This window comes from Ranitomeya variabilis, chromosome 8 (assembly GCF_051348905.1).
Source record: "Ranitomeya variabilis isolate aRanVar5 chromosome 8, aRanVar5.hap1, whole genome shotgun sequence".
Classification (NCBI taxonomy): Eukaryota; Metazoa; Chordata; class Amphibia; order Anura; family Dendrobatidae; genus Ranitomeya; species Ranitomeya variabilis.
This window is the reverse complement of record NC_135239.1, coordinates 128,237,037-128,250,876: the sequence shown is the minus strand read 5'-3', so window position 1 is coordinate 128,250,876 and position 13,840 is coordinate 128,237,037. Positions and strand designations below refer to the sequence as shown.

General features: G+C 44.5%; 1 protein-coding gene across 3 annotated transcripts in view; it reads right to left on the bottom strand.

The window, feature by feature from the left end:
• KIFAP3 (kinesin associated protein 3) overlaps positions 1–13,840 on the bottom strand; it is an 811,853-nt gene that overhangs the window by 502,897 nt on the left and 295,116 nt on the right. For all 3 annotated transcript variants that reach the window (XM_077276224.1, XM_077276225.1, XM_077276226.1), the window contains one exon: positions 1,510–1,634. In XM_077276224.1, coding sequence (XP_077132339.1) covers positions 1,510–1,634 — 125 coding nt within the window. The remainder of the gene's footprint in view (positions 1–1,509; positions 1,635–13,840) is intronic.

Sequence of the window (13,840 nt, the reverse complement as noted above, 5' to 3'; positions counted from 1 at the left end):
GATGTTCAGGGGCCATCCTGGATGGAGGGTAGTACTATCAGGACTTGAACCCAGCGGGCTCCTGTGCACCAGGCAGCAGCTGTTCCCTCTGAGCTATTCAGCTCACAGGACAGTTCTGTGCTAGCCCAGATACTTGTACCTGTGATGTTTCTGACTGGCACCACCCTGATTGAACTCCCTATGTAAACCTGGCACTGCACTCCCTTCCTTGAGAGATTATTGAGATTACAGCCTCTAGTCAAGCTTCCTTTCACCTACTTTTTTAAACTACATTGTTGCCCCTGTGTACCAACTCCTTGGCTATCCCTGACTACGCTACGTGTTGCTCCTTTAAACTACACTGCTGATCACGTATACCAACTCCTTGGCTATTCCTGACTACACTACCTGCTGGTGCTACCCCCATCGGTTGCAATATCACTACTCCAACCCAGGTCAGTCTATAACAGCCGGGGAAGAAGGGTGCTGTGCACAACAGCCAGGTAAGTTACAATTACCTGCCTGTTAATGCTTAAGTAATTTTTTTTTTCTTTATAATGCTTAAGTACAATTTTTTTAAAGGATGCACCCTTTAAGTAAAAGGCCAACCTCTAATGACACGCTTCATTTAAGTCTTGAGAAGGTGGAATATGTGGACTGGTAAACAGAACCTGTCAGCACAATTTGGCTGGAATCTCTTTGTAATACTGATTACATTGATGCCTCTGGTGAAGAAATCCGCTTTGGTAATCAGCATTTGAAGTTTTCTACTAATCAAGTTGGCCCCTCCACTCCAGTCTGTGACTCCCAGGCCCTCCACTCCTGTCTGTGATTCCCAGGCCTTCTGCTCAGGACTGTTATTCCCGAACCCTCCATCTGCCTTCAGTCTGTGATACCCGGCCCCTCCGCCCACCTCTAGTCTGTGATTCCTGGACCCCGGAACCCACATCCGGTATTCTCAGCCCCTCCAACCTCCTCTAGTGTGTGATTCCAGGCCCCTCAGCCCGTTTCCAGTCTGTCATTCTCGGCCCCTCCACCAACCTCCAGATTTTGATTCCTGCCCACCCCCAGTCTGTGATTCTCGGCCCCTCCATCCACCTCCAGTCTGTTATTCCCGGCCCCTCCACCTTTCTCCAGTCTGTTATTCCAGGCCCCTTCGCCTGCCTCCAGTTTATGAATGGCAGGCAGGTCACTACTGAGATTCAAACAAGGAAATCACATGGCGGAGAATACCCAGTGTACAGTCCAGCCCCTGTGCACCAAAATATCATTATCAAGAAAATCAAGAAAACTTCAAATGGAGATTAAAAAAGAAACACAAAGTGGTTTTCTTCACCAAAGGTATCACTGTAAGCAGTATCATAATGCCATTATATACATGTCTATATTGTAATACACGTCTATATTGTAAACTACAAAATTGTCCTGACCGGTTCTCTTTAAGTAACACTCAAATAGGTTGCAAAACTACAAAACATGCAACAAAACATGCATATCTCAGTAGACATTCGATATATTTTCAAAGGATATTAGACTTCTTCTTCTTGGCCAATTCTTCTTGCCACAGTTCATGGCGCTTTAACTCATGGTCAATAATGTTCATGCAAAGTGCTCCAATTTTATAATGTGTTATTAATCCATGAAACTGAGAAAAACTGTGGAAAGAGCAAAAATAACAGTTTTAATAAAAGATTCCGACATCCATATCTGGTATTATTATTATTATTCATTTACATAGCACCATTAATTTCATGGTGCTGTACATGAGAAAGGGGTTACATACAGAGTTATAGATATCGTTTACAGTAAACAAGTTTACAGTGACAGACTGGTACAGAAGGGAGAGGACCCTGTCCTTGCGGACTTACATTCTATGGGATAGTGGGGAAGAGGCAGAAGGTAGGGGGCGAGGCGGCGGCTCTGGCAATGGCGAGGCGGCGGCTCTGGCGATGGCGAGGCGGCGGCTCTGGCGATGGCGAGGCGGCAGAATGGTTATTACAGGCTGTAGGCTTTCTTGAAGAGATGGGTTTTCAGGTTCCGTCTAAAGGATCCGAGGGTGGTGGATAATCGGATGTGTTGAGGCATGGAATTCCAGAGGATGGGGGATATTCGGGAGTAATCTTGGAGGCGGTTATGTGAGGAACGAATAAGTGTGGAGGAGAGTAGGAGGTCTTGGGAGGATCAAAGATTACGTGAGGGAAGATATTGGGAGATTAGTTCAGAGATATAGGGAGGGGACAGGTTGTGGATGGCTTTGTAGATCAGTGTTAGTAGTTTAAACTGGATTTGTTGGGAATTGGGAGCCAGTGAAGGGATTTGCAGAGGGGAGAAGCAGGGGAGTAGCGAGGAGAGAGGTGGATTAGCCGGGCAGCAGAGTTGAGGACAGACTGGAGTGGTGCAAGAGAGTTAGCGGGGAGGCCATAGAGGAGGGTGTTGCAGTAGTCGAGGCAGGAGATGATGAGGGCATGCACAAGAGTTTTGGTAGATTGTGGGCTGAGGAAGGAACGGATTCTGACAATATTTTTGAGTTGGAGGCGACAGGAGGTGGCAAGAGTTTGGATGTGCAGTTTGAAGGACAAGGCAGAGTCGAAAGTTACCCCAAGGCAGAGGATTTCAGGTGCGGAAGAGAGCATGATGCCGTTTACCATAATAGATAGATCAGGTAAGGGGGATAGTGGGATGGGGGAAAGATGATGAGTTCGCTTTTGTCTACATTGAGTTTTAGGAAGCGAGATGTGAAGGAGGATATGGCTGACAGACACTTCGGGATTCTGGACAGCAGAGAGGTGACATCTGGGCCAGAGAGGTAGATCTGAGTGTTGTCCGCATACAGGTGGTTCTGGAAGCCATGGGACTTTATGAGTTGTCCTAGGCCAAGGGTATAGATGGAAAAAAGTAGGGGCCCTAGGACAGAGCCTTGAGGGACTCCAAGAGAGAGAGGGCGGGATGAGGAGGTGGTGTGGGAGTGGGAAATGCTAAATGAGCGGTCGGAAAGGTATGAGGCAATCCAGGACAGGGCAAGGTCTTTGATGTCAAGGGAAGAAAGAATCTGTAGCAGTAGGCAGTGATCGACTGTGTCGAAAGCAGAGGACAGGTCAAGAAGGTGGAGGACGGAGAACTGTCTGTTAGCTTTGGCTGTATCTAGGCTACCCCACTGGAACCTCCAATGATCCTGGGAACAGGGCTCTGCAGAGTTTCTTCTGAATGGCAAAGTCAGTATGCACATCTCCGTAGTTTTTATTATCTATGGACAGATGGAGATTGCCAAGTGCAGTACTCAACCTCCGCAAAGATGCAAAGTTACACTTGACTGTAAAGTCATCAGCTAGAGCTTTTTACCATCAGCAAGATTTCTTATGGCTTTTGGTAGTTCACTTTAAATGTCCGTACAGTTTAAGATCTAAGGACCATAAATACTTTTTTTCCACCAATTTTGTTTTGTATTTTTTGATGTTTTATACATGTGTTTATTCTGACTTTGAAAATGAGCGTGTAAAAGAAGATTACGGGTTGTGGTGCGGTGACCCACGTTACAGCCAGGGGGCGCAGTGTGTGTGCTACAAGATGCGCTTGGAGGCATAAATGTGATGAGACAAAGTCCGGCAGGAGTGTTAATGGCCGGTGTGTGTGTTGCAGAGGAAGGCACTCTGTGCTGTCAATCTGAAGTTTGGTTGGTGTGCTGGGACCTGTAGTCCCACAAGTAGTTGTGTAATGCTAATGGGAGATTGTCAGGGCTAGTTATGAGAGATGGGAGGGTCAGACTAGCCACACACACCCACACTCCCACCCAGGGGAGTGGTTACACCTAGATAATGTGACCAGGGTGTGGGTCACATGGTCAGACTGCATGGATCTGTTGGATCCATGAGCAAGGTCCTCATGTGTGATGGCGCTGATAGACTCAGGGAGTGGAGTGTCTTGGATGAGGACTCCTCATGAGTGCACTGTGTCGCCTGGGATAGGGACAAGAGTGAATGACACAGGTGGGGACATTAAAGGACGTTTGACAGCCTGCCTCTACATTGACTGTGACGTATCATTACCAGTAGGAACCACTAGGGCCGAGTATAATGGTGTGCTGATAGAAGAATATTAGCAATACAAGTACCCAGAGATTCTTCCTGAGTCTCTCTGACTCCAAATATATGGACTAGATACAGCAAAGTCAGCCCTTAAATATCAATTAAAACTTAACATTTAATATATATACCTAAAAAGAAACAAAAGTAGACATTATACATAAAGTGCTCGTGATTATCAGTGCACTAGATAAAAATTCAACACCCGAAACCTGGTCACTTGGTCTCACGTCCCGATCGCAGGACACACATGATAGTACACGTGCGCTACCCTGCTACTATTAACCCCTCAGTGCTCTATCAACGCCACTCGGGTGTATCCCATGGAAAAACTTGGTGTATGCAGTCACTTGACTCAATAGATCATAATGTACCGCACATTAATTTTTACATGTATACTCCCTCTATACCCCCGTATATCTCAGCAAATTTAAATATACTTCTCCTAAGCTAGGGGTACCGAACTGGAACTTTAAATATTCTTCTCTCTGAAACCAGTTATTCCATTTCCTATTGACCTTATCTCCCCAATAATAAGGTATACATATACACCGAGTTCACTGCTGCCAACAAAACTACGGTTTACACACATCTGTACATGTGTAACACCGGAATACACCATACTGCAGTGAAGGTATACACACCTATATATGCTGCTGATGCAGCCAAGGTTTAGTCTTGAAGATCATTGATAGACCTACATAAAGGTTGCCTCTACTGGCCCTGTTCATCCATCATCTTGCTTCCGACGCTAGCATTTCTAATTGAGGAACCAACTTCGGTGGTTATTAATTAGAGGGGGTAGTATCTTATAAAAAGCAGCTATAATTGTGCTGATAGAAGCACTGACACAGTGGAATGATAGTGCTCCACAAGGTGACGTCAGGATGACTGTGGTAGCTATGCCAGACTATATGACCAGAGAGAAGTGTGGGTCTGACCAACTCTGGGACTTGGCAGAGGTGAGCAAAAATGTTGACCAGAAAGGGTCTAGTGACACAGACGGATGGTGACTCAAGGGTTGAAGCCCAAGGCCGTCAAACTGACCGCTGGGGGCGGGGAGGCCTGTCAAAGAGGACGTAGGTACTGGGTATCGGGACCCCGGGTTTATGTCATGTGTCCATCCCAATAGGGTTGAACAAAGGGGCAGGTATGTGGTGCGGTGACCCACGTTACAGCCAGGGGGTGCTGTGTGTGTGCTTCAAGATGCGCTTGGAGGCATAAATGTGATGAGACAAAGTCCGGCAGGAGTGTTAATGGCCGGTGTGTGTTGCAGAGGAAGACACTCTGTGCTGTCAATCTGAAGTTTGGTTGGTGTGCTGGGACCAGTAGTCCCACAAGTAGTTGTGTAATGCTAATGGGAGATTGGCAGGGCTAGTTATGAGAGATGGGAGGATCAGACTAGCCACACACACCCACACTCCCACCCAAGGGAGTGGTTACACCTAGATAATGTGACCAGGGTGTGGGTCACATGGTCAGACTGCATGGATCTGTTGGATCCATGAGCAAGGTCCTGGACGGTCGGTGTTAGTATTCTGGCCATGTTAGTATTCTGGCCATGTTACATAGTTACATAGTTATTAAGGTTGAAGGAAGACTGTAAGTCCATCTAGTTCAACCCATAGCCTAACCTAACATGCCCTAACATGTTGATCCAGAGGAAGGCAAAAAAAAACCATGTGGCAAAGAGTAACTCCACCATGGGGAAAAAAATTCCTTCCCGACTCCACATACGGCAATCAGACTAGTTCCCTGGATCAACGCCTTATCAAGGAATCTAGTGTATATACCCTGTAACATTATACTTTTCCAGAAAGGTATCCAGTCCCCTCTTAAATTTAATTAATGAATCACTCATTACAACATCATACAGCAGAGAGTTCCATAGTCTCACTGCTCTTACAGTAAAGAATCTGCGTCTGTTATTATGCTTAAACCTTCTTTCCTCCAGACGTAGAGGATGCCCCCTTGTCCCTGTCTCAGGTCTATGATTAAAAAGATCATGAGAAAGGTCTTTGTACTGTCCCCTCATATATTTATACATTAAAATAAAATCACCCCTTAGTCTTCGTTTTTCCAAACTAAATAGCCCCAAGTGTAATAACCTATCTTGGTATTGCAGACCCCCCAGTCCTCTAATAAGCTTGGTCGCTCTTCTCTGCACCCGCTCCAGTTCAGCTATGTCTTTCTTATACACCGGAGACCAGAACTGTGCACAGTATTCTAAGTGTGGTCGAACTAGTGACTTGTATAGAGGTAAAATTATGTTCTCCTCATGAGCATCTATGCCTCTTTTAATACATCCCATTATTTTATTTGCCTTTGTAGCAGCTGCCTGACACTGGCCACTGAATATGAGTTTGTCATCCACCCATATACCCAGGTCTTTTTCATTGACGGTTTTGCCCAGAGTTTTAGAATTAAGCACATAGTTATACATCTTATTACTTCTACCCAAGTGCATGACCTTACATTTATCCCCATTAAAGCTCATTTGCCATTTATCAGCCCAAGCTTCTAGTTTACATAAATCTTCCTGTAATATAAAATTGTCCTCCCCTGTATTGATTACCCTGCAGAATTTAGTGTCATCTGCAAATATTGAAATTCTACTCTGAATGCCCCCTACAAGGTCATTAATAAATATGTTAAAAAGAAGAGGGCCCAATACTGACCCCTGTGGTACCCCACTGCTAACCGCGACCCAGTCCGAGTGTGCTGCATTAATAACCACCCTTTGTTTCCTATCCCTGAGCCAGCTCTCAACCCACTTACACATATTTTCCCCTATCCTCATTACTCTCATTTTATGTAACAACCTTTTGTGTGGCACCGTATCAAAAGCTTTGGAAAAGTCCATATACACTACGTCCACTGGCTTCCCTTGGTCCAGTCCGGAACTTACCTCTTCATAGAAGCTGATCAAATTAGTCTGACATGAACGGTCCCTAGTAAACCCGTGCTGATACTGGGTCATAAGGTTATTCCTCTTCAGATACTCCAGTATAGTATCCCTTAGAATGCCCTCCAGGATTTTACCCACAGTAGAGGTTAAGCTTACTGGCCTATAATTACCGAGTTCAGTTTTTGCCCCTTTTTTGAATATTGGCACCACATTTGCTATACGCCAGTCCTGTGGTACAGACCCTGTTATTATGGAGTCTTTAAAGATTAAAAATAATGGTCTATCAATGACTGTACTTAGTTCCTGAAGTACTCGGGGGTGTATCCCATCCGGGCCCGGAGATTTGTCAATTTTAGTTATTTTTAGACGCCGCTGTACTTCCTGCTGGGTTAAACAGGTGACATTTAATGGGGAATTTTTATCACTAGTCATTTTGTCTGCCATGGGATTTTCTTTTGTAAATACTGATGAAAAAAAGTCATTTAGCATATTGGCTTTTTCCTCATCCTCATCCAGTGTTGGAGACTCCTGGTATTGGAGAAGTCCTGCAAGCACCTGAGACCGTGGACCTGATGTACAGTCAGTGTTGGATTGTCCTGGTATGGGCTGGAGTCCTGGAGGCACTGAGTCCGTGAGTCCTGCAATAGCCTGGGTGTTGGATTGTCCTGAAGTGGGCTGGAGTCCTGGAAGCACTGCTGAGGCTATGGACTGAATGCTCAAGGGTGTTGGATTGTCCTGGTATGGGCTGGAGTCCTGCAAGCACCTGGTAAGAGTGTGAGTCCTGGAATGGTCAGAGTGTTGGATTGTCCGCGGATGGACTGGAGTCCTGTAAGCACTTGGGTAGATCGTGGACTGATGGCCTGTGTGTTGGAAGTGCCTGTGATTGGTCTTCCTGGAATCGCATGGAAAGGCTGCATCTTCAGAGCCTGAGACGGTTTCTGTGTTGGGGAAGCTACAGTTCCTACTGTGGGTCTGGACTATCGGAGGTGCCCTGGTCACAAGGACGGTGATCCCAGTGAGGCAGTTTCCCTGTGAACCAGCACTGACAGGAGTCAGTGTGTGGAGCCGAAGTTCCTGTGAGGTAATCCCTGGTATGGGAAAAAACCTGTGATATACGGTAGAGATGTATCGGCCATTGGAACAGACTGTCGGGGTTCAATATGTTCCGTTGATGCATGTAATGAACTGTAATGGAGAGAGATACCAGTGTGACCACTGAAGGCAATGTAAAACCGTATGTGAAATGCTGATATGGCGGTATAATGAACTGTTCGAGATACGGTTTATGATGCTTTAATAAACCGGTACGGACTTAATTTGTGGAAAAACCGTGCCTGAGTGCTTAAATCCTATGCCAAGCGAGTGTCCCCCAACACACTCAGGTAGCGTATCACCACAGGGTAGTTTCATATTCATTGCATTTTTTAAGTACCACTTCAGTTTTTTGCTGCAGTAATTTAAGCCAAAGCCAGAAGTGGACTCAGAGGGAATAGAACATATAAATGAAGCACCACTAATGGCTTTGGCGCCAATAGCTGCATTAAAAGCAGCAATGATTTTAAAAACAAAACAACACTGTGTGTTACACCACCCTTGTGCTTTCTTGACACTTTTCTTGAAGCTTTTTTTACCTTTTACCCCTTAAACCCCTTATTTTTACCTTGTAAGAAACGTTATGAATTTATTTAAATTTTATAAAAGTTGCCTGTGATTTTTGCAGCTTTTTTCCATGGAAATAATGACAGACACAAACATACACCCCAATTCATCATTGCCTTTGTGCTTGCTTTTTTGTCTAGTGAGTTTTACGCTTTTTTCTGTTTGCACCCAATACATTATTGTCTTTCCACCTTTGAAAGTCTATTTTATATATCAATTGCAATTTTTAAAAAACTTCACTAAATTTGCCGCAACGTCACTATAGTTCTTTCCTTGTATATGTCAAAATTTAAGTGCAATTACTGCAACTTTTGGTGCCATTTTTTTTTTTACTTCAAACCAAATTCATGAACTGCAGGTGCCATTTTCATGTCCTTGAAATCGAAAACAGCAACTAATTCTACAAAACAAAAAAGCAAAAAGGTTGAAAACCCTCCAGAAATGATGAATCATTTCTAATATGTGCACTCAGCAAAGTCATCATCTTTTATAAACAGGGAGAAGGACATTGTGGCATGTACACAGTAATTATGTCCCGATTGAAGCCCCTCAGTGTTTTCACCCACGATATCCCTTAATGGCTATTATAGACTACTAGATGGTGGCCCGATTCTAACACATCGGGTATTCTAGAATATGTATGTAGTTTATTTATGAAGATTTCAGAATAATGCAATGAATACACAGGATTCGGCAGGCCGGGCGCGGCCAATTAGCGCATCGTGGTTCAAATCCTGTGCCAATTCGCGGCCGGACTGCGCCTGTCGCCAATTGATCGCGGCCGGCCGCGACCAATCAGTGAAGCCAGGGCCAGGTGCACGTTTTTGAGGGCCCCGGGCAAAAAAGTCTCACAGCCCACGTAGCATATAAACACAGCCCACGTAGTATATAGCACAGCTACGTAGCATATAACACAGCCACGTAGTATATAGCACAGCCACGTAGTATATAGCGCAGCCCACGCAGTATATAACACAGCCACATAGTATAAAGCACAGCCACGTAGTATATTGCACAGCCACGTAGTATATTGCACAGCCACGTAGTATATTGCACAGCCACGTAGTATATTGCACAGGCACGTAGTATATAGCACAGCTATGTAGTATATAACACAGCCACACAGTATAGCACAGCCACGTAGTATATTGCAGAGCCACGTAGTATATAGCACAGCCCACGTAGTGTAGAGCACAGCGACGTAGTATATAACAGCCCACGCAGTATATAACACAGCCCACACAGTATATAACACAGCCCATGCAGTATATAACACAGCCCACGCAGTATATAACACAGCCCACGCAGTATATAACACAGCCCACGTAGTATATAACACAGCCCACATAGTATATAGCAATGTGGGCACCATATCCCTGTTAAAAAAAAAGAATTAAAATAAAAAATAGTTATATACTCACCTTCCTGCAGCTCCCAGATCCAGCCCAGGCCTTTAGTGATGCTCCCCGTGATGCTCCGTTCCCAGTAATGCCTTGCGTCAATAACCCGTGATGATGTAGCGGTCTCACGAGACCGCTGCGTCATCATCTCGCGAGACCGCTGCATCATCATGGGTCATTGCTGCAATGCATTCTTGGGACCGGAGGGTCGCGAGGAGCGGGAAAGGCTGCCGCGGAAGCCAGAAGGTGAGAATATAATATATATTTTTTGTATTATTATTTTTAACATTATATGTTGGTCACACAGGGTTAATGGCAGCATTAATGGACTGCGTAACACCGCGTTATGCCGGGGTTTAGCGGACTGCTAAGTGGGCGCTGACTGGAGGGGAGTAGGGAGGGGCCAATTCACGGCCGGACTGTGCCTGTCGCTGATTGGTCGCGCCCAGCCGGCCATGACCAATCAGCGATGCAGGATTTCCGTTACAGACAGACAAACAGACGGAAGTGGACCTTAGACAATTATATATACAGTGCCTACAAGTAGTATTCAACCCCCTGCAGATTTAGCAGGTTTAATAAGATGCAAATAAGTTAGAGCCTTCAAACTTCAAACAAGAGCAGGATTTATTAACAGATTCATAACTCTTACAAACCAAAAAGTTTTGTTGCTCAGTTAAATTTTTATAAATTTTAAACATAAAAGTGTGGGTCAATTATTATTCAACCCCTAGGTTTAATATTTTGTGGAATAACCTTTGTTTGCAATTACAGCTAATAATTGTCTTTTATAAGACCTGATCAGGCCGGCACAGGTCTCTGGAGTTATCTTGGCCCACTCCTCCATGCAGATCTTCTCCAAGTTATCTAGGTTCTTTGGGTGTCTCATGTGGACTTTAATCTTGAGCTCCTTCCACAAGTTTTCAATTGGGTTAAGGTCAGGAGACTGACTAGGCCACTGCAACACCTTGATTTTTTGCCTCTTGAACCAGGCCTTGGTTTTCTTGGCTGTGTGCTTTGGGTCGTTGTCTTGTTGGAAGATGAAATTACGACCCATCTTAAGATCCTTGATGGAGGAGCGGAGGTTCTTGGCCAAAATCTCCAGGTAGGCTGTGCTATCCATCTTCCCATGGATGCGGACCAGATGGCCAGGCCCCTTGGCTGAGAAACAGCCCCACAGCATGATGCTGCCACCACCATGCTTGACTGTAGGGATGGTATTCTTGGGGTCGTATGCAGTGCCATCCAGTCTCCAAACATGACGTGTGTGGTTGGCACCAAAGATCTCGATCTTGGTCTCATCAGACCAGAGAACCTTGAACCAGTCAGTCTCAGAGTCCTCCAAGTGATCATGAGCAAACTGTAGACGAGCCTTGACATGACGCTTTGAAAGTAAAGGTACCTTACGGGCTCGTCTGGAACGGAGACCATTGCGGTGGAGTACGTTACTTATGGTATTGACTGAAACCAATGTCCCCACTGCCATGAGATCTTCCCGGAGCTCCTTCCTTGTTGTCCTTGGGTTAGCCTTGACTCTTCGGACAAGCCTGGCCTCGGCACGGGAGGAAACTTTCAAAGGCTGTCCAGGCCGTGGAAGGCTAACAGTAGTTCCATAAGCCTTCCACTTCCGGATGATGCTCCCAACAGTGGAGACAGGTAGACCCAACTCCTTGGAAAGGGTTTTGTACCCCTCGCCAGCCTTGTGACCCTCCACGATCTTGTCTCTGATGGCCTTGGAATGCTCCTTTGTCTTTCCCATGTTGACCATGTTTGAGTGCTGTTCACAAGTTTGGGGAGGGTCTTAAATAGTCAGAAAAGGCTGGAAAAAGAGATAATTAATCCAAACATGTGAAGCTCATTGTTCTTTGTGCCTGAACTACTTCTTAATACTTTAGGGGAACCAAACAGAATTCTGGTGGGTTGAGGGGTTGAATAATAAATGACCCTCTGAAAAATCTTTTTCCAAATTTAAAAAAAAAAATAAACAAAGAAATAACATTCTTTTTTGCTGCAGTGCATTTCACACTTCCAGGCTGATCTACAGTCCAAATGTCACAATGCCAAGTTAATTCCATATGTGTAAACCTGCTAAATCTGCAGGGGGTTGAATACTACTTGTAGGCACTGTATAGATGACACTCCCAAAAATGTCCCCATCCACACATACTAAGTATGATATCCAAATAGTGAATCTCCCTCTACTATTTTATCCTATACATGTACAGTATGATGACTCAACAGTGCCTTTAGCAATGGATGATGTCCCCACAGTGCCAATAACAACAGTATAATACGGCCACAGCATAATGCCCCAAAACTGCTCCCTCCCAGTATGAAAGCCACATAGTTCCTCCCCACAAACTATCACGACCTGTCAGTATGATACTCCCAGTATGATATCACAATAGAGTATGAAGGCCCCAATAGTACCCAGTATGGGGCCCACGTGGCCCATTGCTCAGTATTATGGCCCCCACAGCACCCTACTCAGTAGGATGTCCCCCCACTGAGAATGATGGCTTCTACCCTCTTCTACTCTGAAGGTGGCCTTCAATCATTCTTTACTTGGTATGTGTGCTTCCATCAACACCCACTAAGTACGATAGCCAACCCACAACTTAATATAAAAAAAAAACAAAAAACACAAAAACACACTGCTCGAGTCTGTGCTGTGTGAGTAGTACTGAGGCCCCCACATAGCGGGCGCAAGGTAGTGACATCATTGCCCCTGCAGTGCACAGTATGTCAGACTCACAGGCAGAGGCACAGCATGAATGATGGATCAGAGAGCCCCTGGCAATCTGATCCACCATTCTATTCAAAGTTTTCTGCATCATGAAGATATGGATATTGATGAAATTGTGATGATGGGGAGGAGAGCCAGGTGCCGAGAGGCAAAGGGCCCCCCAGCTCAAGAGCCCCATAGTGGCCATGTATTGTGCCGTTATGAGCAGTACCCCCGTTAGCTGCAATGTTACCTGGGTTCTGTCATACATGCAATGATGTCCACACTCAGCATCTCATAATATTTCATGATCTGCAGTTCCCTCTGCCCACATGTGTCTGCCCGCAGCTTTCATCCAAGTCACAGAAAGGGAGAAGGTTGACAATCAGTGTCAGGAACAGCAATAGATCAGAAATAAATAAGAGCCGATTCATAATTTGCATTTTTATGATTTTTTATTTTTTTTGTCTTATCAGATTTGTTGCAGTTTTATGCATCAAATTCTTCATGAATTATGAATCTTGTGCAAAATTAAAAGCTTTTTTTTTTGTCTTTTACCTTTTTACACCAGTTAAGAGGAAAAAGTTGCATAATTCTTTAACACAGGGATGGGGAATCTTTTTTTCTGCCAAGGGCCATTTGGATATTTATACCATGCTTCGGGGCCAATACAAAATTGGATAGATTTTGTGCTCCAGCATTTGATAGCAATTAAGCAATTGTGCAAAAGTTTAAAATGATTTATTAGGCTAAAACACCTGTATAAAAACTAAAAAAAATACAAAAAAAAACAACATGAAGAGTTTGCTCTTCATGTTGTGTTTTTTTGAGTTTTTCTATGTTAGCTGTTTTTGATATTAGAGTAGGACTCGCAAGTTTATGAGGAACCTTGACGTTGGGTTGTGAGCTTATCCATTTTGGCCAAAATTGTAACTAATACCTCATCTAATCTATTATATACATTACTAGCTGTTCTACCCGGCTTCACCCGGGTTAATAACTGCTGTTAGCAAAATAGAATGTGTTAACAAAAATGTATTCTGCACACAAAAACCACCAAACAAATAGATAGAAATGTAATTATTAAAAG